Below are 25,784 nucleotides of genomic sequence, written 5' to 3' on the forward strand. Positions count from 1 at the left end.
ACCAGATCGAAACATAACTGGAAAAAACAGCTGATTCTCAAGGCTGGTTGTCCGTAATTTTGTCTCATATTAATCTTTGAATCACAAATCCAAATGTCTTAAGTATATAAATCAAGCAAGCATACTATTTCACTCAACCCTTCCCATGTCTTTCATCTTCTTTGTGTAGATCTCTTGAGGCAGAGCTTCAGTTATCAGGACTTTTGTTACATTTGAGCTCATAGGCGACCCTGCTGGTCAGTGGGTACTTTTATATCCTTCCTTTTCTTTTCATTACATTTACTACAAAATGTACCATAAATACACCAGTTAATTTATTTTGATACAAAATATACCTGTCCCATATATGGTGTCATTCCCATCACAACAGCAACAATGTTTGTAAATAAAGTTTTTACAATGCTTGAAAAAAGTTACTTGTCTATCATGGAAAAATGCAGATACAGTCAAGCACATGTCTGATGAGGAGAGAGATTCCTGAAGTGATGACCTGAAAGTCATGTCCTGTCATTTCGAATTTAATTCAATTGAGAAATGAATTCCAAAAGTTACTGAATTGCTTACTGATCCTACAGTATATGTCTGATCTCATACGTATATCGTAAATATTGTGGCACACCACCCCATAAAAAACATAAACATATTCATTTATTTTTTTCAAAAATATTAATGTCGCCAATAGTTTCCATGGGAGGTAAATAAAACAAAAAAAACGCCAGATCTAATTAGCCATTTCTGCTGCTACTCTTACCGCAGTTTAGTTGTAATCAATAAAATAGTCAGAAAAAACAACATATTAATGACGCTTTAGAAACTCCAAAGTCAGGACCAATGGTTTTCAAGACGTCCGATCTTTCGTCCGGCTGTATAGGTTATCACATTCCATTCATACCTTAAAAGCGAAAAACAGGTAATCATGACCTGAAACCGCCAGGGAACTTCTACCTGCTGCAATTTCACTTTCTGAACATCACTCATGGAGGCCGTTAATCAACCGGCGCGATGTGGAAGAAGGGCTCAGAAAACATCAAGACTCGAGAGGAGCAAGCAAGACACAGATCGCTTACCTGGATTATTATCGTATCGCCTCGGTTCGGCTCAGATCTTCGCTCAAACACAAAGCAACTCCACTTCGCTCGGCGCCGCCGTTGGTTTCCCTAAACGAAAGCACAATGATGCACCTAAAGGCCGTTGGGATGTACTGCACTCTGACACTCTTGAGCTGTAGCTTTTTCTCAAGGGTGCACCTGGATGCAGGCTCGAGAAAAAGGCTCTCAAAGCAATTTCAAAGTGATCAGCTATCACTCCATACAACTGCTTGAACAGATGGTATCGATTAAAAATTATTCATGACACTTACAATATCAAGACATTAGACAAAACTTCTCGACAAGAGGAACCTTATTTTTTTCATATTGTCCTGTGTTCATTGACCTTTTTCCGGGGGGAGTGTTAACACATAAACATAGTATCTTCTCGCCCATAATTGTAATGTCCCATTGCTGTTTCTGAGATTACACATGTTTTCTTCTGAAGGGCGATGGAAATACACAACGAAAAACCAGTGCTCAAGTCCTGAACAGGCTCTACGAACATGCTGAAAATATGCAGGTATTGTTTTAAGATTATATGATTATATTCACTTTTTTAAATCTCTTTTGTATGTTTGCATCAAACTATTCAGAATCCGGTTAGAATTTTTCCTGACGGCTTTTCAAGAGCACATCTGTCATGCCATATCCAACACTGACATTACAGGACATGTTTCTGTGTACAGGCCTAATTTATGCATTCATAACATTTTAATTTCTATTTATTCAAAAATGTGGACGTATTTACGAAATTGATTTCATTTCAACATGTATCTTTTTTTTTGTTCTAAGTAACATGAAAATGGGGGAAAAAACTGATGATCTGAAAACCACACGGTCAGAATCACGTTTAAATAGCGATATTCCCGAACCTCACAATGAACTAAATGCCAACACGATTTCTCCTGTACAGGCTGAAGAACGCGTCTTCTTCATCCACGAAGTCATAAACAATATAAAAGAGCTCTTTATTAATGGCAAATGTGACACTGTTACTTGGGACCAAAAAAACTTTCAGATGTTCCAACTCAACCTCGATCGTCAGGCTTCGGAGCTGAAACAATGCGTAAGTCAAAACTTTACATCTTCTTTTCAGAATAGGCCTAAAGGACACGATAAAGAGTACCGCTGATAATCGGCGTAAATTATGTATAGTTGTCAATTAAACATTTAAATTACAGTGACTCATCAGGTCATTTTTTTTGTCTGCACAGATCAGGATACTCAAGTCCCGGGCATCTCACGGAAGTTCGTTTAAGAAAATAAAAACATATTTCAAGAGAATGCTCCTGGAAAGCAAGGTAAGAATGACGATACAAATCCGTTTTCAATAACATTAAACCAACAATTTGCACTCAATATTAACTGGATTGCTCATTCATTTGTTTGTTTATTAATTCATTGCTTGATAAGATGGCCATGTTGCCAGTTCCCTGACTAAACATATGCATTTAGAACTGGAATTTTCTGTTGTGTACAAAACTTATAGTTCACACTGTTCCATGATGCCAGTTCCAGGTTTCTATCTAGACCCTGATGCAGATACATGGTTTTATGGGGTGAACACAGATACTGCTCAATCCCTATGTTACAGATGTAGGCCCAATTAAACATGATCACATATGTTAGTCTGAATGAACACGTTCTTTTGTTCGCAGAACTACAGCACTGATGACTGGGAGGCAGTCAGAGCCGAAGTCCTCACACATTTACAAAGACTTGATATCCTGGCCAGCATGAAAAAATAGTCCTGGAGGAAAAGACATTGATTTACAGAAAGCGTAAAAGAACCAATGGACACTCCCAGCACTGCAACATAGGCGCAAAAAGGATTGCGCGTTTCTGTATAACTGTTAAACATATCCTGTGTTGCATCAAATATATGTATTCATGAAATTTCTATTTATTTATGAATGTGGACTTATTTATACAAATGTTTTAACTTAATTTTTTATGTATTTATACATGTGTACTTATTTATTTACATGTTTTAATTTATTTTCTATTTATTTATGAATATGAACTTATTTGTGTAGATGTCTTACTTTAAACATGCACCTATTTTTAATGGTACTGAAAGAAAAAAGCAAAGAAAGCCTGATATTGTGAATGTAATACTAACAAGAAAACAGAAGTGTTATTTTTGAAATGTTTATGCAATTTAATAAAATGTTTATATTCTGAGATTTCTCGCTGTTTTACATTTTGTGAAGATGTTACAATTTGCATGTATTTAAGGGTTGTGGTATTGTCGCACAAAAATTTTCAGTCTGTTCTGCGGCTCTCCATGTAGTGTATATAGCCAAGTCTTTACTCTCAGTGCTGTGATGTCACTGCTAATGATGTCACTGGTGATGTCGACAGGTAACCCTGTACAGCAGGGATGCTCAAATGTGGGCCTCAAGGCCAGTAATACTGCTGGTAACAAGGCTGCTGCCACTGACTGATTAATGCCAGCAACTGGCCAGAGATTTAACTCACCTGTTGTCCCAGGTGTCTGTTAGGGGGACTAGAACCCCCTCACAAAGCTCAAGCTTTTCACATATTCACCTGAGCTGATGCATTTAACAGCCATTGTAACCATAAACCAGAAAGATATAACCATTTAAAGGCCTACAGGTATTATGGAAACACATCATACACATGAACCTGAGAGACCCCTCAAAAGATCCACACCGGACTACAGGAGAGCACATCCTCTCTTCGACGTAGCATTCCACCACAACTCGGCACGATAATATGAATGCCTGCATGCTGAGGAAATTCCCAGGGAGCACCCAAGGAATTCCATCAGGCATTCAACCAGAAATTCCAAATTGTGACAAAGGATGATCTTACCTGGCTTTGCCTGAAAGAAAACAAAAGTTGAATTTGGTTGTTTGGAGAAAGTGGGAGGAAGCCATCATAAACTGTCAGCCCACAACGCCTGTGGCCCACGGTTAAACAAGGCGGTAGACCTGTGATGGCATAGGCTGTCCCCATATTCCAGGATTCTAATGTCCCCAAACTCAATGATTATAATGTCCCCATATTTCAGGATTATAATGTCCAAATATTCCAGGATTATTTCAAGAACAATGTCATGAACACCAGGATTAAATCAAAGCCTTCCCCGGAAACCACAATTACCATATCGAAACATAACTCGAAAAAACTGCTGATTCTCAAGGCTGGTTGTCTGTACTTTTGTCTCATATTCATCTTTGAACGACAAATACAAATGTCATAAGTATATTAATCAAGCAAGCATACTATTTCACTCAACCGTTCCCATATATTGAATCTTCTTTGTGTACATTTCCTGAAATAAGACAGAGCTTCAGTTATCAGGACATTCGTTACGTTTGGGCTCAGAGGCAACCCCGCTGGTCAGTGGGTACTTTTATATCCTTTCTTTTCTTTTCTTTACATTTACTACAAAATGTACCATGAATACACAAGTTAATTAATTTTGATACAAAATATACCTGTCCCATATATGGTGTCATTCCCATCACAACAGCAACAATGTTTGTAAATTAAGTTTTTTCAATGCTTGAAAAAAGTTACTTGTCTATCATGGAAAAATGCAGATCAAGTCAAGTCATGTCTGATGAGGGCAGAGATTCCTGAAGTGATGACCTGAAAGTCATGTCCTGTCATTCCGAATTTAATTCAATTGAGAAATAAATTCCAAAAGTTACTGAATTGCTTACTGAACCTACAGTATATGTCTGATCTCATACGTACATTGTATATAGTGTGACACACCACCCCATAAAAAACAAACATATTCATTTATTTTTTTCAAAAATATGAATGTCGCCAATAGTTTGCGTGGGAGGTAAATAAAACAACAAAACGCCAGATCTAATTAGCCATTTCTGCTGCTACTCTTACCGCAGTTTACTTGTAATCAATAAAACAGTCAGAAAAAACAACATATTAATGACGCTTTAGAAACTCCAACGTCAGGACAAATGGTTTTCAAGACGTCCGATCTTTCGTGCGGCTGTATAGGTTATCACATTCCATTCATACCTTAAAAGCGAAAAACAGGTAATCAAGACCTGAAACCACCAGGGAACTTCTACCTGCTGCAATTTCACTTTCTGAACATCACTCATGGAGGCCGTTTATCAACCGGCGCGATGTGGAAGAAGGGCTCAGAAAACATCAAGACTCGATAGGAGCAAGCAAGACACAGACGCTTACCTGGATTATTATCGTATCGCCTCGGTTCGGCTCGGATCTTCGCTCAAACACAAAGCAACTCCACTTCACTCGGCGCCGCCGTTGGTTTCCCTAAACGAAAGCACAATAATGCACCTAAAGGCCGTTGGGATGTACTGCACTCTGACCCTCTTTAGCCGGAGCTTTGCTCAAGGGTGCACCTGGATGCAGCCTCGAGAAAAAGGCTCTCAAAGCAATTTCAAAGTGGTCAGCTATCACTCCATACAACTGCTTGAACAGATGGTAAGTATCGATTAAAAATTATTCATGACAGACTTACAATATCAAGACATTAGACAAAACTTCTCGACAAGAGGAACCTTATTTTGGGAATATTGTCCTGTGTTCATGGACCTTTTTTCGGGGGGAGTGTTAACATGTAAACATATTATCTTCTCGCCCATAATTGTAATGTCCCATTGCTGTTTCTGAAATTACACATGTTTTCTTCTGAAGGGCGATGGAAATACACAACGAAAAACCAGTGCTCAAATCCTGAACAGGCTATACGAACATGCTGAAAATCTCTTTTCTATGTCTGCCTCAAACTATTCTGAATCCTGTGCGAATTTCTCATGAGGGCTTTTCAATCTGTCATGCCATGTCCAGCACTGACATTACATGACATGTTTCTGTGTATAGGCCTAATTTATGCATTCATAACATTTGAATTTCTATTCATTCAAAAATGTGGACGTATTTACGAAATTGATTTCATTTCAACATGTATCTTTTTTAGTTCTAAGTAACATAAAAATGTATAAAAAACTGATGATCTGAGAAGCACACGCTCAGAATCACGTTTAAATAGCAATATTCCCGAATCTCACATTAAACTAAATGCCAACACCATTTGTTCTTTACAGGCTGAAGAACGCGTCTTCTTCATACAGGAAGTCATAAACAATATAAAAGAGCTCTTTATTAATGGCAAATGTGACACTGTTACTTGGGACCAAAAAAACTTTCAGATGTTCCAACTCAACCTCGATCGCCAGGCCTCGGAGCTGAAACAATGCGTAAGTCAAAACTTTACATCTTCTTTTCAGAATAGGCCTAAAGGACACGATAAAGAGTACCGCTGATAATCGGCGTAAATTATGTATAGATGTCAATTAAACATTCAAATAACAGTGACTCAACAGGTTGTCCTGATTTGTATATGTACATATATATACATATATATTTGTTTTGTCGGCACAGATAAGGATACTCAAGTCCCGGGCATCTCACGCAAGTTCGTTTAAGAAAATAAAAATATATTTCAAGAAAATGCTCCTGGAAAGCAAGGTAAGAATGACGATACAAATCCGTTTTCAATAACATTAAACCAACAATTTGCACTCAATAGTAACTGGATTGCTCATTCATTTGTTTGTTTATTGATTCATTGCTTGATAAGATTGCCATGTTGCCAGTTCCCTGACTAAACATATGCATTTAAAACTGGAATTTTCTGTTGTGTACAAAACTTATAGTTTACACTGTTCCATGATGCCAGTTCCAGGTTTCTATCGTGACCCTGATGCAGATACATGGTTTTATGGGGTGAACACAGATACTGCTCAATCCCTATGTTACAGATGTAGACCCAATTAAACATGATCACATATGTTAGTCTGAATGAACACGTTCTTTTGTTCGCAGAACTACAGCACTGATGACTGGGAGGCAGTCAGAGCCGAAGTCCTCACACATTTACGAAGACTTGATATCCTGGCCAGCATGGAAAAATAGTCCTGGAGGCAAAGACATTGTTTTACAGAAAGCGTAAAAGAACCAATGGACACTCCCAGCACTGCAACATAGGCGCAAAAAGGATTGCGCGTTTCTGTATAACTGTTAAACATATCCTGTGTTGCATCAAATATATGTATTCATGAAATTTCTATTTATTTATGAATGTGGACTTATTTATACAAATGTTTTAACTTAATTTTCTCTGTATTTATACATGTGTACTTATTTATTAACATGTTTTAATTTATTTTCTATTTATTTATAAATATGGACTTATTTATGTAGATGTCTTACTTTAACATGCACCTATTTTTAATGGTACTGAAAGAAAAAAGCAAACAAAGTCTTATATTGTGAATGTAATACTAACAAAAACACAATAGTGTTATTTTTGAAATGTTTATGCAATTAAATAAAATGTTTATATTCTGAGAATTCTCGCTGTTTTACATTTTGTGAAGATGTCACAATTTGCATGTATTTCAGGGTTGTGGTTTTGTCGCACAAAAATGTTAAGTCTGTTCTGGGGCCCTCCATATAGTGTATATAGCCAAGTCTCTAACTCTCAGTGCTGTGATGTCACTGCTAATGATGTCACTGGTGATGTTGACAGGTTACTCTGTACAGCAGGGATGCTCAAATGTGGGCCTCAAGGCCAGTAGTACTGCTGGTAACAAGGCTGCTGCCACTGACTGATTAATGCCAGCAACTGGCCAGAGATATAATTCACCTGTTGTCCCAGGTGTAAATCAGCCCTGGTTAGAGGGGAAGAATGAAATCCAGCAGAAATTCCGAGACATAGATTTGAGTATAACCGCTGTTCAATAACGCATCACTGACTTCAGCATTATCCATGACACCAGAGCTTCAGTTATCAGGGCATTCGTTACTTTAGGGCTCACAGGCGACCCCTCTGGTCAGTGGGGGAAGTGCAGTCTACTGGGGTTTGCAGTCCACAGCTCACTGACTGTATGGGCTCCAGAGAAAGCAGAAATGTTGGCGGACGAGGTGCTTTCCATTAAGTACATACTTCAGACTTTTAAAAACCAAAACACACCTTGCCTGTTTTCCGCCTTCATATATCGTCACATTTTTATATCTTACAAAAGAGCAAAGTGTAAATCATACTTTAGATCCACTGACAACATTTTCGGGGACCGGGGGGTGGAAGTGTTATTTTTGAAATGTTTATGCAATTTAATAAAATGTTTATTTTCTGAGATTTCTCGCTGTTTTACATTTTATGAAGATGTCACAATTTGCATGTATTTCAGGGTTGTGGTTTTGTCGCACAAAAATTTTAAGTCTGTTCTGGGGCCCTCCATGTAGTGTATATAGCCAAGTCTTTACTCTCAGTGCTGTGATGTCACTGCTAATGATGTCACTGGTGATGTCGACAGGTAACCCTGTACAGCAGGGATGCTCAAATGTGGGCCTCAAGGCCAGTAGTACTGCTGGTAACAAGGCTGCTGCCACTGACTGATTAATGCCAGCAACTGGCCAGAGATTTAACTCACCTGCTGTCCCAGGTGTCTAGCACTGACTGATTAATGCCAGCAACTGGCCAGAGATTTAACTCACCTGTTGTCCCAGGTGTCTGTTAGGGGGACTAGAACCCCCCCCACATATTTTAATCTTTTCTCAAGCTTTTCACATATTCACCTGAGCTGATGCATTTAACAGCCATTGTAACCATAAACCAGAAAGATATAACCATTTAAAGGCCTACAGGTATTATGCAAACACATCATACACATGAACCTTAGAGACCCCTCAAAAGGTCCACACCGGACTACAGGAGAGCACATCCCCTCTTCGACGTAGCATTCCACCACAACTCGGCACGATACAATGAATGGCTGCATGCTGAGGAAATTCCCAGGTAACACCCAAAGAATTCCATCAGGAATTCAACCAGAAATTCCAAATTGTGACAAAGGATGATCTTACCTGGCTTTGCCTGAAAGAAAACAAAAGTTGAATTTGGTTGTTTGGAGAAAGTGGGAGGAAGCCATCATAAACTGCCAGCCCACAACGCCTGTGGCTAACGGCTGAACATGGTGGTAGGCCTGTGATGGCATAGGCTGACCCCATATTCCAGGATTCTAATGTCCCCAAACTCAATGATTATAATGTCCCCATATTTCAGGATTATAATGTCCCCATATTTCAGGATTATTTCAAGAACAGTGTCATGAACACCAGGATTAAATCAAAGCCTTCCCCGGAAACCACAATTACCAGATCGAAACATAATTGGAAAAAACAGCTGATTCTCAAGGCTGGTTGTCTGTAATTTTGTCTCATATTAATCTTTGAATCACAAATCCAAATGTCTTAAGTATATAAATCAAGCAAGCATACTATTTCACTCAACCCTTCCCATGTCTTTCATCTTCTTTGTGTAGATCTCTTAAGGCAGAGCTTCAGTTATCAGGACTTTTGTTACATTTGGGCCGGCTGGTCAGTGGGTACTTTTATATCCTTTCTTTTCTTTTCATTACATTTACTACAAAATGTACCATAAATACACCAGTTAATTTATTTTGATACAAAATATACCTGTCCCATATATGGTGTCATTCCCATCACAACAGCAACAATGTTTGTAAATAAAGTTTTTACAATGCTTGAAAACAGTTACTTGTATATCATGGAAAAATGCAGATACAGTCAAGCACATGTCTGATGAGGACAGAGATTCCTGAAGTGATGAACTGAAAGTCATGTCCTATCATTTCGAATTTAATTCAATTGAGAAATAAATTCCAAAAGTTACTGAATTGCTTACTGAACCTACAGTATATGTCTGATCTCATACGTATAACATATATAGTGTGGCACACCACCCCATAAAAAATATAAACATATTGATTTATTTTTTCCAAAAATATTCATGTCGCCAATAGTTTGCGCGGGAGGTAAATAAAATTTAAAAAAACGCCAGATCTAATGAGCAATGTCTGCTGCTACTCTTACCGCAGTTTACTTGTAACCAATAAAATGGTCAGAAAAAACAACATATTAATGACGCTTTAGAAACTGCAAAGTCAGGACAAATGGTTTTCAAGACGTCCGATCTTTCGTCCGACTGTATAGGTTATCAAATCCCATTCATAGCGTAAAAGCGAAATACCAGGTAATCAAGACCTGAAACCGCCAGGGAACTTCTACCTGCTGCAATTTCACTTTTTGAACATCACTCATGGAGGCCGTTTATCAACCGGCGCGTTGTGGAAGAAGGGCTCAGAAAACATCAATACTCGAGAGGAGCAAGCAAGACACAGATCGCTTACCTGGATTATTATCGTATCGCCTCGGTTCGGATCGGATCTTCGCTCAAACACAAAGCAACTCCACTTCGCTCGCCGCCGTTGGTTTCCCTAAACGAAAGCACAATAATGCACCTAAAGGCCGTTGGGATGTACTGCACTCTGACGCTCTTGAGCTGGAGCTTTGCTCAAGGGTGCACCTGGATGCAGCCTCGAGAAAAAGGCTCTCAAAGCAATTTCAAAGTGATCAGCTATCACTCCATACAACTGCTTGAACAGATGGTAAGTATCGATTAAAAATTATTCATGACAGACTTACAATATCAAGACATTAGACAAAACTTCTCGACAAGAGGAACCTTATTTTTTTCATATTGTCCTGTGTTCACGGACCTTTTTTCGGGCGGAGTGTTAACATGTAAACATATTATCTTCTCGCCCATAATTGTAATGTCCCATTGCTGTTTCTGAGATTACACATGTTTTCTTCTGAAGGGCGATGGAAATACACAACGAAAAACCAGTGCTCAAGTCCTGAACAGGCTCTACGAACATTCTGAAAATATGCAGGTATTGTTTTAAGATTATATGATTATATTCACTTTTTTAAATCTCTTTTGTATGTTTGCATCAAACTATTCTGAATCCGGTTCGAATTTCTCCTGACGGCTTTTGAAGAGCACATCTGTCATGCCATGTCCAACACTGACATTACATGACATGTTTCTGTACACAGGCCTAATTTAAGCATTCATGACATTTGAATTTCTATTTATTCAAAAAAGTGGACGTATTTACGAAATTGATTTCATTTCCACATGTGTCTTTTTTAGTTTTACGTAACATGAAAACGGAAAAAAAAACTGATGATCTGAAAAGCCTACGCTCAGAATCACGTTTAAATAGCAATATTCCCGAATCTCACATTGAACTAAATGCCAACACGATTTCTCCTGTACAGGCTGAAGAACGCGTCTTCTTCATCCACGAAGTCATAAACCATATAAAAGAGCTCTTTATTAATGGCAAATGTGACACTGTTACTTGGGACCAAAAAAACTTTCAGATGTTCCAACTCAACCTCGATCGTCAGGCTTCGGAGCTGAAACAATGCGTAAGTCAAAACTTTACATCTACTTTTCAGAATAGGCCTACCGGACACGATAAAGAGTATCGCTCATAATCGGCGTAAATTATGTATACTTTTCAATTAAAAATTCAAATAACAGTGACTCAACAGGTTTTCCTGATTTTTATATGTATATATATATATATTTGTTTTTTTGGCTGCACAGATAAGGACACTCAAGTCCCGGGGATCTCACGCAAGTTCGTTTAAGAAAATAAAAACATATTTCAAGAGAATGCTCCTGGAAAGCAAGGTAAGAATGACGATACAAATCCGTTTTCAATAACATTAAACCAACAATTTGCACTCAATATTAACTGGATTGCTCATTTATTTGTTTGTTGATTCATTGCTTGATAAGATTGCCATGTTGCCAGTTCCCTGACTAAACATATGCATTTAAAACTGGAATTTTCTGTTGTGTACAAAACTTATAGTTCACACTGTTCCATGATGCTCCAGGTTTCTATCTAGACCCTGATGCAGATACATGGTTTTATGGGGTGAACACAGATACTGCTCACTCCCTATGTTACAGATGTAGGCCCAATTAAACATGATCACATATGTTAGTCTGAATGAACACGTTCTTTTGTTCGCAGAACTACAGCACTGATGACTGGGAGGCAGTCAGAGCCGAAGTCCTCACACATTTACGAAGACTTGATATCCTGGCCAGCATGGAAAAAGAGTCCTGGAGGCAAAGACATTGATTTACAGAAAGCGTAAAAGAACCAATGGACACTCCCAGCACTGCAACATAGGCGCAAAAAGGATTGCGCGTTTCTGTATAACTGTTAAACATATCCTGTGTTGCATCAAATATATGTATTCATGAAATTTCTATTTATTTATGAATGTGGACTTATTTATACAAATGTTTTAACTTAATTTTCTATGTATTTATACAAGTGTACTTATTTATTTACATGTTTTAATTTATTTTCTATTTATTTATCAATATGGACTTATTTATGTAGATGTCTTACTTTAAACATGAACTTATTTTTAATGGTACTGAAAAAAAAAAGCAAACAGGGCCTGATATTGTGAATGTAATACTAACAAGAAAACAGAAGTGTTATTTTTGAAATGTTTATGCAATTTAATAAAATGTTTATATTCTGAGATTTCTCGCTGTTTTACATTTTGTGAAGATGTTACAATTTGCATGTATTTCAGGGTTGTGGTATTGTCGCACAAAAATGTTAAGTCTGTTCTGGGGCTCTCCATGTAGTGTATATAGCCAAGTCTTTACTCTCAGTGCTGTGATGTCACTGCTAATGATGTCACTGGTGATGTCGACAGGTAACCCTGTACAGCAGGGATGCTCAAATGTGGGCCTCAAGGCCAGTAATACTGCTGGTAACAAGGCTGCTGCCACTGACTGATTAATGCCAGCAACTGGCCAGAGATTTAACTCACCTATTGTCCCAGGTGTCTGTTAGAGGGACTAGAACCCCCCCACATATTTTAATCTTTGCTCAAGCTTTTCACATATTCACCTGAGCTGATGCATTTAACAGCCATTGTAACCATGAACCGGAAAGATATAACCATTTAAAGGCCTACAGGTATTATGGAAACGCATCATACACATGAACCTGAGGGACTCCTCAAAAGGTCCACACCGGACTACAGGAGAGCACATCCTCTCTTCGACGTAGCATTCCACCACAACTCGGCACGATACTATGAATGTCTGCATGCTGAGGAAATTCCTAGAAAGCACCCAAGGAATTCCATCAGGAATTCAACCAGAAATTCCAAATTGTGACAAAGGATGATCTTACCTGGCTCTGCCTGAAAGAAAACAAAAGTTGAATTTCGTTGTTTGGAGAAAGTGGGAGGAAGCCATCATAAACTGCCAGCCCACAACGCCTGTGGCTAACGGCTAAACATGGTGGTAGACCTGTGATGGCATAGGCTGTCCCCATATTCCAGGATTATAATGTCCCCAAACTCAATGATTATAATGTCCCCATATTCCAGGATTATTTCAAGAACAGTGTCATGAACACCAGGATTAAATCAAAGCCTTCCCCGGAAACCACAATTACCAGATCGAAACATAATTGGAAAAAACAGCTGATTCTCAAGGCTGGTTGTCTGTAATTTTGTCTCATATTCATCTTTGAATCACAAATCCAAATGTCTTAAGTATATAAATCAAGCAAGTATACTATTTCACTCAACCCTTCCCATGTCTTTCATCTTCTCTATGTAGATCTCTTGAGGCAGAGCTTCAGTTATCAGGGCATTTGTTACGTTCGGGCTCAGAGGCGACCCTGCTGGTCAGTGGGTACTTTCACTTAATTCTGAATGGCTGAGAAAATTTCAGTAGCAAGTATGCAGTCGTTGAAAAAGTGCATAAATACATTAAACGGGACAAATTCATACTGAGAGTACACAAATGCCAACAGTTCTTTTCCCAAAAGGTTGTGCTCTCTTGACAGATTTTGCGTTATTTCCACCAGTCAATCCATTGCGTGAAACGACTGCCCCTTGGTGACCATTTTAATACATGACAAGCTTGGCCTTCAAAGTAATTCTTTACGGGACTTCACGGGACGTCACGGAAGTTGAGCCCGTGCAATTCTCACGGGGCTACACATTAACAGATCTATTTTTAGAAAACGTTAAATGAAGATTGCGTAGACATTTTTATGAAAGTTGTTTTGACTATATCAAATCAAAAATGAATGACTGAACTTACTGAAAGAGGCAAAGAGAGTTAAAGCTTCCAATGTCCAGAATATTTACACATACACGACGAGAGCCAAGCTTGTCCCGTTAACGAGGCATTGTAGGTAATCAATTTCCATTTCGAAGTAAAACTATTATCAAATGTATTGTTATCATCGTGAGATTACAGAGGGAGGGAGCAGCACACCACGGATCTGGCCCAGATTCTACAGAATAATGATAATGATAATGAAAATGATAATAATAGTAATAATTCATATACTCATCTCCGTGTAATTCTTATTATCCTTTTAAAACAAATTTTTGAAGCCCATGAAAACGCCAGATCTAATGAGCAATTTCTGCGGCTACTCCTACAACAGTTTAATTGTTTCTATTGAATGCCAAGAAAAAAAAACGTAATTAATGACGCGTTAGAAACACTAACGTAAGGAGAAGTGGTTTTCCCAGGGGTCCGGCTGTATAGGTTATCAAATTCCATTCATACCTTCAAAGCGAAAACAAGGTATGCAAGACCTGAAACCTCTAGGGAACTTCTACCTGCTGCAATTTCACTTTTTGAACATCATTCATGGAGTCTGTTTATCAACCGGCGCGATGTGGAAGAAGGGCTCAGAAAACATCAAGACTCGAGAGGAGCGAGCAAGACACAGATCGCTTACCTGGATTATTATCGTATCGCCTCGGTTCGGCTCGGATCTTCGCTCAAACACAAAGCAACTCCACTTCGCTCGGCGCCGCCGTTGGTTTCCCTGAACGAAAGCACAATAATGCACCTAAAGGCCGTTTGGATGTACTGCACTCTGACGCTCTTGAGCTGGAGCTTTGCTCAAGGGTGCACCTGGATGCAGCCTCGAGAAAAAGGCTCTCAAAGCAATTTCAAAGTGGTCAGCTATCACTCCATACAACTGCTTGAACAGATGGTAAGTATCGATTAAAAATTATTCATGACAGACTTACAATATCAAGACATTAGACAAAACTTCTCGACAAGACGAACCACATTTTGGGAATATTGTCCTGTGTTCATGGACCTTTTTTCGGGGGGAGTGTTAACATGTAAACATATTATCTTCTCGCCCATAATTGTAATGTGCCATTGCTGTTTCTGAAATTATACGTTTTCTTCTGAAGGGCGATTTAAATACACAACGAAAAACCAGTGCTCAAATCCTGAACAGGCTCTACGAACATGCTGAAAATATGCAGGTATTGTTTTAAGATTATATGATTATATTCACTTTTTAAAATCTCTTTTGTATGTCTGCATCAAACAATTCTGAATCCTGTGCGAAATTCTCATGAGGGCTTTTCAATCTGTCATGCCAGGTCCAGCACTGACATTACATGACATGTTTCTGTATATTGGCCTAATTTATGCATTCATAACATTTTAATTTCTATTTATTTTAAAATGTGGACGTATTTACGAAATTGATTTCATTTAAACATGTATCCTTTTTAGTTTTAAGTAACATAAAAATGTATTAAAAAAACTGATGATCTGAGAAGCACAAGCTCAGAATTACGTTTAAATACCAATATTCCCGAATCTCACATTGAACTAAATGCCAACACCATTTGTCCTGTACAGGCTGAAGAACGCGTCTTCTTCATCCACGAAGTCATAAACAATATAAAAGAGCTCTTTATCAATGGCAAATGTGACACTGTTACTTGGGACAAAAAAAAGTTTCAGATGTTCCAACTGAACCTCGATCGTCAGGCCTCGGAGCTGAAACAATGCGTAAGTCAAAACTTTACATCTTCTTTTCAGAATAGGCCTAAAGGACACGATAAAGAGGACCGCTGATAATCGGCGTAAATTATATATAGTTGTCAATTAAACATTCAAATAACAGTGACTCAACAGGTATTCCTGATTTGTATATGTACATATATATACATATATATTTGTTTTGTCTGCACAGATAAGGATACTCAAGTCCCGGGCATCTCACGCAAGTTCGTTTAAGAAAATAAAAATATATTTCAAGAAAATGCTCCTGGAAAGCAAGGTAAGAATGACGATACAAATCCGTTTTCAATAACATTAAACCAACAATTTGCACTCAATATTAACTGGATTGCTCATTTATTTGTTTGTTGATTCATTGCTTGATAAGATTGCCATGTTGCCAGTTCCCTGACTAAACATATGCATTTAAAACTGGAATTTTCTGTCGTGTACAAAACTTATAGTTCACACTGTTCCATGATGCCAGTTCCAGGTTTCTATCTAGACCCTGATGCAGATACATGGTTTTATGGGGTGAACACAGATACTGCTCAATCCCTATGTTAAAGATGTAGGCCCAATTAAACATGATCACATATGTTAGTCTGAATGAACACGTTCTTTTGTTCGCAGAACTACAGCACTGATGACTGGGAGGCAGTCAGAGCCGAAGTCCTCACACATTTACGAAGACTTGATATCCTGGCCAGCATGGAAAAATAGTCCTGGAGGCAAAGACATTGATTTACAGAAAGCGTAAAAGAACCAATGGACACTCCCAGCACTGCAACATAGGCGCAAAAAGGATTGCGCTTTTCTGTATAACTGTTAAACATATCCTGTGTTGCATCAAATATATGTATTCATGAAATTTCTATTTATTTATGAATGTAGACTTATTTATACAAATGTTTTAACTTAATTTTCTATGTATTTATACATGTGTACTTATTTATTTACATGTTTTAATTTATTTTCTATTTATATATAAATATGAACTTATTTATGTAGATGTCTTACTTTAAACATGCACCAATTTTTAATGGTACTGAAAGAAAAAAGCAAACCAGGCCTGATATTGTGAATATAATACTAACAAGAACACAAAAGTGTTATTTTTGAAATATTTATGCAATTTAATAAAATGTTTCTATTCTGAGAATTCTCGCTGTTTTACATTTTATGAAGATGTCACAATTTGCATGTATTTCAGGGTTGTGGTTTTGTCGCACAAAAATGTTAAGTCTGTTCTGGGGCCCTCCATGTAGTGTATATAGCCAAGTCTTTACTCTCAGTGCTGTGATGTCACTGCTAATGATGTCACTGGTGATGTCGACAGGTAACCCTGTACAGCAGGGATGCTCAAATGTGGGCCTCAAGGCCAGTAATACTGCTGGTAACAAGGCTGCTGCCACTGACTGATTAATGCCAGCAACTGGCCAGAGATTTAACTCACCTGCTGTCCCAGGTGTCTGCCACTGACTGATTAATGCCAGCAACTGGCCAGAGATTTAACTCACCTGTTGTCCCAGGTGTCTGTTAGGGGGACTAGAACCCCCCCACATATTTTAATCTTTGCTCAAGCTTTTCACATATTCACCTGAGCTGATGCATTTAACAGCCATTGTAACCATAAACCAGAAAGATATAATTGAAAGGCCTTCAGGTATTATGTAAACACATCATACACATGATCCTTAGAGACCCCTCAAAAGTTCCACACCGGACTACAGGAGAGCACATCCCCTCTTCGACGTAGCATTCCACCACAACTCGGCACGATAATATGAATGGCTGCATGCTGAGGAAATTCCCAAGGAGCACCCAAGGAATTCCATCAGGAATTCAACCAGAAATTCCAAATTGTGACAAAGGATGATCTTACCTGGCTCTGCCTGAAAGAAAACAAAAGTTGAATTTGGTTGTTTGGAGAAAGTGGGAGGAAGCCATCATAAACTGCCTGCCAACAACGCCTGTGGCCCACAGTTAAACATGGCGGTAGACCTGTGATGACATAGGCTGTCCCCATATTCCAGGATTATAATGTCCCCAAACTCAATGATTATAATGTCCCCATATTAAAGGATTATAATGTCCCCATATTTCAGGATTATTTCAAGAACAGTGTCATGAACACCAGGATTAAATCAAGGCCTTCCCCGGAAACCACAATTACCAGATCGAAACATAATTGGAAAAAACAGCTGATTATCAAGGCTGGTTGCATGTAACTTTGTCTCATATTAATCTTTGAATCACAAAGCCAAATGTCTTAAGTATATAAATCAAGCAAGTATACTATTTCACTCAACCCTTCCCATGTCTTTCATCTTCTTTGTGTAGATCTCTTAAGGCAGAGCTTCAGTTATCAGGACTTTTGTTACATTTGGGCTCAGAGGCGACCCTGCAGGTCAGTGGGTACTTTTATATCCTTTCTTTTCTTTTCATTACATTTACTACTAAATGTACCATAAATACACCAGTTAATTTATTTTGATACAAAATATACCTGTCCCATATATGGTGTCATTCCCATCACAACAGCAACAATGTTTGTAAATAAAGTTTTTACAATGCTTGAAAACAGTTACTTGTCTATCATGGAAAAATGCAGATACAGTCAAGCACATGTCTGATGAGGACAGAGATTCCTGAAGTGATGAACTGAAAGTCATGTCCTGTCATTTCGAATTTAATTCAATTGAGAAATAAATTCCAAAAGTTACTGAATTGCTTACTGAACCTACAGTATATGTCTGATCTCAAACGTATATCATATATAGTGTGGCACACCACCCCATGAAAAATATAAACATATTTATTTATTTTTTCCAAAAATATTCATGTCGCCAATAGTTTGCGCGGGAGGTAAATAAAAAAAAAAAAAACGCCAGATCTAATGAGCAATGTCTGCTGCTACTCTTACCGCAGTTTACTTGTAATCAATAAAATGGTCAGAAAAAACAACATTTTAATGACGCTTTAGAAACTCCAAAGTCAGGACAAATGTCGTCCGATCTTTCGTCCGACTGTAAAGGTTATCAAATCCCATTCATACCGTAAAAGCGAAATACCAGGTAATCAAGACCTGAAACCGCCAGGGAACTTCTACCTGCTGCAATTTCACTTTTTGAACATCACTCATGGAGGCCGTTTATTAACCGGCGCGATGTGGAATAAGGGCTCAGAAAACATCAAGACTCGAGAGGAGCAAGCAAGACACAGATCGCTTACCTGGATTATTATCGTATCGCCTCGGTTCGGCTCGGATCTTCGCTCAAACACAAAGCAACTCCACTTCGCTCGGCGCCGCCGTTGGTTTCCCTAAACGAAAGCACAATAATGCACCTAAAGGCCGTTGGGATGTACTGCACTCTGACGCTCTTGAGCTGGAGCTTTGCTCAAGGGTGCACCTGGATGCAGCCTCGAGAAAAAGGCTCTCAAAGCAATTTCAAAGTGATCAGCTATCACTCCATACAACTGCTTGAACAGATGGTAAGTATCGATTAAAAATTATTCATGACAGACTTACAATATCAAGACATTAGACAAAACTTCTCGACAAGAGGAACCTTATTTTGGGAATATTGTCCTGTGTTCATGGACCTTTTTTCGGGGGGAGTGTTAACATGTAAACATATTATCCTCTCAGCCTTTATTGTAATGTCCCATTGCTGTTTCTGAAATTACACATGTTTTCTTCTGAAGGGCGATGGAAATACACAACGAAAAACCAGTGCTCAAATCCTGAACAGGCTATACGAACATACTGAAAATATGCAGGTATTGTTTTAAGATTATATGATTATATTCACTTTTTAAAATCTGTTTTGTATGTCTGCCTCAAACTATTCTGAATCCTGTGCGAATTTCTCATGAGGGCTTTTCAATCTGTCATGCCATGTCCAGCACTGACATTACATGACATGTTTCTGTATATAGGCCTAATTTATGCATTCATAACATTTTCATTTCTATTTATTTTAAAATGTGGACGAATTTACGAAATAGATTGCATTTAAACATGTATCCTTTTTAGTTCCAAGTAAAAATGTATAAAAAAAAACTGATGATCTGAGAAGGACACGGTCAGAATTACGTTTAAATAGCAATATTCCTGAATCTCACATTGAACTAAATGCCAACACGATTTCTCCTGTACAGGCTGAAGAACGCGTATTTTTCATCCACGAAGTCATAAACAATATAAAAGAGCTCTTTATTAATGGCAAATGTGACGCTGTTACTTGGGACAAAAAAAACTTTCAGATGTTCCAACTCAATCTCGATCGTCAGGCCTCGGAGCTGAAACAATGCGTAAGTCAAAACTTTACATCTACTTTTCAGAATAGGCCAACAGGACACGATAAAGAGTACCGCTGATAATCGGCGTAAATTATGTAGAGTTGTCAATTAAACATTCAAATAACTGACTCAACAGGTTTTCCTGATTTTTATATGTATATATGTATATATATATATTTTTTTGGCTGCACAGATAAGGACACTCAAGTCCCGGGGATCTCACGCAAGTTCGTTTAAGAAAATAAAAACATATTTCAAGAGAATGCTCCTGGAAAGCAAGGTAAGAATGACGATACAAATCCGTTTTCAATAACATTAAACCAACAATTTGCACTCAATATTAACTGGATTGCTCATTTATTTTTTTGTTGATTCATTGCTTGATAAGATTGCCATGTTGCCAGTTCCCTGACTAAACATATGCATTTAAAACTGGAATTTTCTGTTGTGTACAAAACTTATAGTTTACACTGTTCCATGATGCCAGTTCCAGGTTTCTATCGTGACCCTGATGCAGATACATGGTTTTATGGGGTGAACACAGATTCTGCTCACTCCCTATGTAACAGATGTAGGCCCAATTAAACATGATCAAATATGTTAGTCTGAATGAACACGTTCTTTTGTTCGCAGAACTACAGCACTGATGATTGGGAGGCAGTCAGAGCCGAAGTCCTCACACATTTACGAAGACTTGATATCCTGGCCAGCATGGAAAAATAGTCCTGGAGGCAAAAACATTGATTTACAGAAAGCGTAAAAGAACCAATGGACACTCCCAGCACTGCAACATAGGTGCAAAAAGGATTGCGCGTTTCGGTATAACTGTTAAACATATCCTGTGTTGCATCAAATATATGTAATCATGAAATTTCTATTTATTTATTAATGTGGACTTATTTATACAAATGTTTTAACTTAATTTTCTATTTATTTATACATGTGTACTTATTTATTAACATGTTTTAATTTATTATCTATTTATTTATGAATAGGGACTTATTTATGGCGATATCTTACTTTAAACATGCACCAATTTTTTATGGTACTGAAAGAAAAAAGCAAACAAAGCCTGATATTGTGAATGTAATACTAACAAGAACACAAAAGTGTTTTTGAAATGTTTATGCAATTTAATAAAATGTTTATATTCTGAGAATTCTCGCTGTTTTACATTTTGTGAAGATGTCACAATGTACATGTATTTAAGGGTTGTGGTTTTTTTCGCACAAAAACGTTAAGTCTTTTCTGGGGGCCCCCATGAAGTGTACATAGCCAAGTCTCTAACTCTCAGTGCTGTGATGTCACTGCTAATGATGTCACTGGTGATGTCGACAGGTAACCCTGTACAGCAGGGATGCTCAAATGTGGGCCTCAAGGCCAGTAATACTGCTGGTAACAAGGCTGCTGCCACTGACTGATTAATGCCAGCAACTGGCCAGAGATTTAACTCATCTGCTGTCCCAGGTGTCTGGCACTGACTGATTAATGCCAGCAACTGGCCAGAGATTTAATTCACATGTTGTCCCAGGTGTCTGTTAGGGGGACTAGAACCCCCCACATATTTCAATCTTTGCTCAAGCTTTTCACATATTCACCTGAGCTGATGTATTTAACAGCCATTGTAACCATAAACCGGAAAGATATAACCATTTAAAGGCCTACAGGTGTAATGTAAACACATCATACACACAAACCTTAGAGACCCCTCAAAAGGTCCACACCGGACTCCTCGACGTAGCATTCCACCACAACACGGCACGATAATATGAATGGCTGCATGCTGAGGAAATTCCCAGGGGGCACCCAAGGAATTCCATCAGGAATTCAACCAGAAATTCCAAATTGTGACAAAGGATGATCTTACCTGGCTTTGCCTGAAAGAAAACAAATGTTGAATTTGGTTGTTTGGAGAAAGTGGGAGGAAGCCATCATAAACTGCCAGCCCACAACGCCTGTGGCTAACGGTTAAACATGGCGGTAGACCTGTGATGGCATAGGCTGTCCCCATATTCCAGGATTATAATGTCCCCAAACTCAATTATTATAATGTCCCCATATTTCACGATTATAATGTCCCCATATTTCAGGATTATTTCAAGAACAGTGTCATGAACACCAGGATTAAATCAAAGCCTTCCCCCGGAAACCACAATTACCAGATCGAAACATAACAGGAAAAAACTGCTGATTCTCAAGGCGGGTTGTCTATACTTTTGTCTCATATTCATCTTCGAACGACAAATTCAAATGTCACAAGTATATTAATCAAGCAAGTATACTATTTCACTCAACCCTTCCCATATATTGAATCTTCTTTGTGTACATTTCCTGAAATAAGACAGAGCTTCAGTTATCAGGACATTCGTTATGTTCGGGCTCAGAGGCGACCCTGCTGGTCAGTGGGTACTTTTATATCCTTTCTTTTCTTTTCATTACATTTACTACAAAATGTACCATAAATACACCAGTTAATTTATTTTGATACAAAATATACCTGTCCCATATATGGTGTCATTCCCATCACAACAGCAACAATGTTTGTAAATGAAGTTTTTTTGATGCTTGAAAAAAGTTACTTGTCTATCATGGAAAAATGCAGATACAGTCAAGCACATGTCTGATGAGGACAGAGATTCCTGAAGTGATGACCTGAAAGTCATGTCCTGTCATTTCGAATTTAATTCAATTGAGAAATGAATTCCAAAAGTTACTGAATTGCTTACTGGACCTACAGTATATGTCTGATCTCATACGTATATCGTATATAGTGTGGCACACCACCCCATAAAAAACATAAACATATTCATTTATTTTTTTCAAAAATATTAATGTCGCCAATAGTTTGCATGGGAGGTAAATAAAACCAAAAAAACGCCAGATCTAATTAGCCATTTCTGCTGCTACTCTTACCGCAGTTTACTTGTAATCAATAAAATAGTCAGAAAAAACAACATATTAATGACGCTTTAGAAACTCCAACGTCAGGACAAATGGTTTTCAAGACGTCCGATCTTTCGTCCGGCGGTATAGGTTATCACATTCCATTCATACCTTAAAAGCGAAAAACAGGTAATCATGACCTGAAACCGCCAGGGAACTTCTACCTGCTGCAATTTCACTTTTTGAACATCACTCATGGAGGCCGTTTATCAACCGGCGCGATGTGGAAGAAGGGCTCAGAAAACATCAAGACTCGAGAGGAGCAAGCGAGACACAGATCGCTTACCTGGATTATTATCGTATTGCCTCGGTTCGCCTCGGATCTTCGCTCAAACACAAAGCAACTCCACTTCGCTCGGCGCCGCCGTTGGTTTCCCTAAACGAAAGCACAATAATGCACCTAAAGGCCGTTGGGATGTACTGCACTCTGACGCTCTTGAGCTGGAGCTTTGCTCAAGGGTGCACCTGGATGCAGCCTCGAGAAAAAGGCTCTCAAAGCAATTTCAAAGTGGTCAGCTATCACTCCATACAACTGCTTGAACAGATGGTAAGTATCGATTAAAAATTATTCATGACAGACTTACAATATCAAGACATTAGACAAAACTTCTCGACAAGAGGAACCTTATTTTGGGAATATTGTCCTGTGTTCATGGACCTTTTTTCGGGGGGAGTGTTAACATGTAAACATATTATCTACTCGCCCATAATTGTAATGTCCCATTGCTGTTTCTGAGATTACACATGTTTTCTTCTGAAGGGCGATGGAAATACACAACGAAAAACCAGTGCTCAAGTCCTGAACAGGCTCTACGAAGATTCTGAAAATATGCAGGTATTGTTTTAAGATTATATGATTATATTAACATTTTTAAATCTCTTTTGTATGTTTGCATCAAACTATTCTGAATCCGGTTAGAATTTTTCCTGACGGCTTTTCAAGAGCACATCTGTCATGCCATATCCAACACTGACATTACAGGACATGTTTCTGTGTACAGGCCTAATTTATGCATTCATAACATTTTAATTTCTATTTATTCAAAAATGTGGACGTATTTACGAAATTGATTTCATTTCAACATGTATCTTTTTTTTTGTTCTAAGTAACATGAAAATGGGGGAAAAAAACTGATGATCTGAGAACCACACGGTCAGAATCACGTTTAAATAGCGATATTCCCGAACCTCACAATGAACTAAATGCCAACACGATTTCTCCTGTACAGGCTGAAGAACGCGTCTTCTTCATCCACGAAGTCATAAACAATATAAAAGAGCTCTTTATTAATGGCAAATGTGACACTGTTACTTGGGACCAAAAAAACTTTCAGATGTTCCAACTCAACCTCGATCGTCAGGCTTCGGAGCTGAAACAATGCGTAAGTCAAAACTTTACATCTTCTTTTCAGAATAGGCCTAAAGGACACGATAAAGAGTACCGCTGATAATCGGCGTAAATTATGTATAGTTGTCAATTAAACATTTAAATTACAGTGACTCATCAGGTTTTTATTTATTTTACTTTATTTTTTGTCTGCACAGATAAGGATACTCAAGTCCCGGGCATCTCACGCAAGTTCGTTTAAGAAAATAAAAACATATTTCAAGAGAATGCTCCTGGAAAGCAAGGTAAGAATGACGATACAAATCCGTTTTCAATAACATTAAACCAACAATTTGCACTCAATATTAACTGGATGGCTCATTTATTTGTTTGTTTATTGATTCATTGCTTGATAAGATTGCCATGTCGCCAGTTCCCTGACTAAACATATGCATTTAAAACTGGAATTTTCTGTTGTGTACAAAACTTATAGTTTACACTGTTCCATGATGCGAGTTCCAGGTTTCTATCGTGACCCTGATGCAGATTATGGGGTGAACACAGATACTGCTCACTCCCTATGTTAAAGATGTAGGCCCAATTAAACATGATCAAAAATATTATTCTGATTGAACACGTTATTTTGTTTGCAGAACTACAGCACTGATGACTGGGAGGCAGTCAGAGCCGAAGTCCTCACACATTTACGAAGACTTGATATCCTGGCCAGCATGGAAAAATAGTCCTGGAGGCAAAGACATTGATTTACAGAAAGCGTAAAAGAACCAATGGACACTCCCAGCACTGCAACATAGGCGCAAAAAGGATTGCGCGTTTCTGTATAACTGTTAAACATATCCTGTGTTGCATCAAATATATGTATTCATGAAATTTCTATTTATTTATGAATGTGGACTTATTTATACAAATGTTTTAACTTAATTTTTTATGTATTTATACATGTGTACTTATTTATTTAAATGTTTTAATTTATTTTCTATTTATTTATGAATATGGACTTATTTATGTAGATGTCTTACTTTAAACATGCACCTATTTTTAATGGTACTGAAAGAAAAAAGCAAACAAAGCCTGATATTGTGAATGTAATGCTAACAAGAAAACAGAAGTGTTATTTTTGAAATGTTTATGCAATTTAATAAAATGTTTATATTCTGAGATTTCTCGCTGTTTTACATTTTGTGAAGATGTTACAATTTGCATGTATTTAAGGGTTGTGGTATTGTCGCACAAAAATTTTCAGTCTGTTCTGGGGCCCTCCATGTAGTGTATATAGCCAAGTCTTTACTCTCAGTGCTGT

General features: G+C 38.0%; 6 protein-coding genes across 6 annotated transcripts; all 6 read left to right on the top strand.

The window, feature by feature from the left end:
- The first annotated feature begins 1,002 nt into the window (after positions 1-1,002).
- On the top strand, positions 1,003-2,839 carry LOC133115048 (interferon a3-like). The gene is made up of 5 exons (XM_061224758.1): positions 1,003-1,047; positions 1,537-1,611; positions 2,005-2,157; positions 2,306-2,392; positions 2,750-2,839. The coding sequence occupies exons 1-5, from the start codon at positions 1,003-1,005 to the stop codon at positions 2,837-2,839; spliced, it is 450 nt and encodes a 149-aa protein (XP_061080742.1).
- A 2,554-nt stretch (positions 2,840-5,393) lies between these two features.
- LOC133114365 (interferon a3-like) lies at positions 5,394-7,040 on the top strand. The gene is made up of 5 exons (XM_061223670.1): positions 5,394-5,546; positions 5,760-5,827; positions 6,163-6,322; positions 6,507-6,593; positions 6,951-7,040. The coding sequence occupies exons 1-5, from the start codon at positions 5,394-5,396 to the stop codon at positions 7,038-7,040; spliced, it is 558 nt and encodes a 185-aa protein (XP_061079654.1).
- A 3,404-nt stretch (positions 7,041-10,444) lies between these two features.
- LOC133115049 (interferon a3-like) lies at positions 10,445-12,157 on the top strand. Its single transcript, XM_061224759.1, has 5 exons — positions 10,445-10,597; positions 10,811-10,885; positions 11,277-11,429; positions 11,611-11,697; positions 12,047-12,157. The coding sequence occupies exons 1-5, from the start codon at positions 10,445-10,447 to the stop codon at positions 12,155-12,157; spliced, it is 579 nt and encodes a 192-aa protein (XP_061080743.1).
- Positions 12,158-14,920: 2,763 nt separating this feature from the next.
- On the top strand, positions 14,921-16,611 carry LOC133114357 (interferon a3-like). The gene is made up of 5 exons (XM_061223663.1): positions 14,921-15,073; positions 15,285-15,359; positions 15,745-15,897; positions 16,082-16,168; positions 16,522-16,611. Exons 1-5 carry the CDS (start codon positions 14,921-14,923, stop codon positions 16,609-16,611), a joined length of 558 nt encoding a protein of 185 aa, XP_061079647.1.
- Positions 16,612-19,230: 2,619 nt separating this feature from the next.
- On the top strand, positions 19,231-20,916 carry LOC133114347 (interferon a3-like). The gene is made up of 5 exons (XM_061223652.1): positions 19,231-19,383; positions 19,597-19,671; positions 20,053-20,205; positions 20,387-20,473; positions 20,827-20,916. Exons 1-5 carry the CDS (start codon positions 19,231-19,233, stop codon positions 20,914-20,916), a joined length of 558 nt encoding a protein of 185 aa, XP_061079636.1.
- A 2,614-nt stretch (positions 20,917-23,530) lies between these two features.
- Positions 23,531-25,206, top strand: LOC133114356 (interferon a3-like). The gene is made up of 5 exons (XM_061223662.1): positions 23,531-23,683; positions 23,897-23,971; positions 24,366-24,518; positions 24,682-24,768; positions 25,117-25,206. Exons 1-5 carry the CDS (start codon positions 23,531-23,533, stop codon positions 25,204-25,206), a joined length of 558 nt encoding a protein of 185 aa, XP_061079646.1.
- The last annotated feature ends 578 nt before the right edge of the window (positions 25,207-25,784 follow it).

This window comes from Conger conger, chromosome 16 (genome assembly GCF_963514075.1).
Source record: "Conger conger chromosome 16, fConCon1.1, whole genome shotgun sequence".
Taxonomy (NCBI): domain Eukaryota; kingdom Metazoa; phylum Chordata; class Actinopteri; order Anguilliformes; family Congridae; genus Conger; species Conger conger.

What these genes read in the sequence shown, in the direction of transcription:
- LOC133115048 (XM_061224758.1), top strand. Translation starts at nt 1,003, where the DNA reads ATGTGGAAGAAGGGCTCAGAAAACATCAAGACTCGAGAGGAGCAA. An exon ending in TCAAGACTCGAGAGGAGCAA is followed by an intron (nt 1,048 to 1,536) that starts GCAAGACACAGA and finishes TTTCTTCTGAAG; the next exon opens with GGCGATGGAAATACACAACG. An exon ending in CTTCGGAGCTGAAACAATGC is followed by an intron (nt 2,158 to 2,305) that starts GTAAGTCAAAAC and finishes TTGTCTGCACAG; the next exon opens with ATCAGGATACTCAAGTCCCG.
- LOC133114365 (XM_061223670.1), top strand. Translation starts at nt 5,394, where the DNA reads ATGCACCTAAAGGCCGTTGGGATGTACTGCACTCTGACCCTCTTTAGC. An exon ending in TACAACTGCTTGAACAGATG is followed by an intron (nt 5,547 to 5,759) that starts GTAAGTATCGAT and finishes TTTCTTCTGAAG; the next exon opens with GGCGATGGAAATACACAACG. An exon ending in CCTCGGAGCTGAAACAATGC is followed by an intron (nt 6,323 to 6,506) that starts GTAAGTCAAAAC and finishes TTGTCGGCACAG; the next exon opens with ATAAGGATACTCAAGTCCCG.
- LOC133115049 (XM_061224759.1), top strand. Translation starts at nt 10,445, where the DNA reads ATGCACCTAAAGGCCGTTGGGATGTACTGCACTCTGACGCTCTTGAGC. An exon ending in AACATTCTGAAAATATGCAG is followed by an intron (nt 10,886 to 11,276) that starts GTATTGTTTTAA and finishes TCTCCTGTACAG; the next exon opens with GCTGAAGAACGCGTCTTCTT. An exon ending in CTTCGGAGCTGAAACAATGC is followed by an intron (nt 11,430 to 11,610) that starts GTAAGTCAAAAC and finishes TTGGCTGCACAG; the next exon opens with ATAAGGACACTCAAGTCCCG.
- LOC133114357 (XM_061223663.1), top strand. Translation starts at nt 14,921, where the DNA reads ATGCACCTAAAGGCCGTTTGGATGTACTGCACTCTGACGCTCTTGAGC. An exon ending in TACAACTGCTTGAACAGATG is followed by an intron (nt 15,074 to 15,284) that starts GTAAGTATCGAT and finishes TTTCTTCTGAAG; the next exon opens with GGCGATTTAAATACACAACG. An exon ending in CCTCGGAGCTGAAACAATGC is followed by an intron (nt 15,898 to 16,081) that starts GTAAGTCAAAAC and finishes TTGTCTGCACAG; the next exon opens with ATAAGGATACTCAAGTCCCG.
- LOC133114347 (XM_061223652.1), top strand. Translation starts at nt 19,231, where the DNA reads ATGCACCTAAAGGCCGTTGGGATGTACTGCACTCTGACGCTCTTGAGC. An exon ending in TACAACTGCTTGAACAGATG is followed by an intron (nt 19,384 to 19,596) that starts GTAAGTATCGAT and finishes TTTCTTCTGAAG; the next exon opens with GGCGATGGAAATACACAACG. An exon ending in GAATGCTCCTGGAAAGCAAG is followed by an intron (nt 20,474 to 20,826) that starts GTAAGAATGACG and finishes TTTTGTTCGCAG; the next exon opens with AACTACAGCACTGATGATTG.
- LOC133114356 (XM_061223662.1), top strand. Translation starts at nt 23,531, where the DNA reads ATGCACCTAAAGGCCGTTGGGATGTACTGCACTCTGACGCTCTTGAGC. An exon ending in AAGATTCTGAAAATATGCAG is followed by an intron (nt 23,972 to 24,365) that starts GTATTGTTTTAA and finishes TCTCCTGTACAG; the next exon opens with GCTGAAGAACGCGTCTTCTT. An exon ending in GAATGCTCCTGGAAAGCAAG is followed by an intron (nt 24,769 to 25,116) that starts GTAAGAATGACG and finishes TTTTGTTTGCAG; the next exon opens with AACTACAGCACTGATGACTG.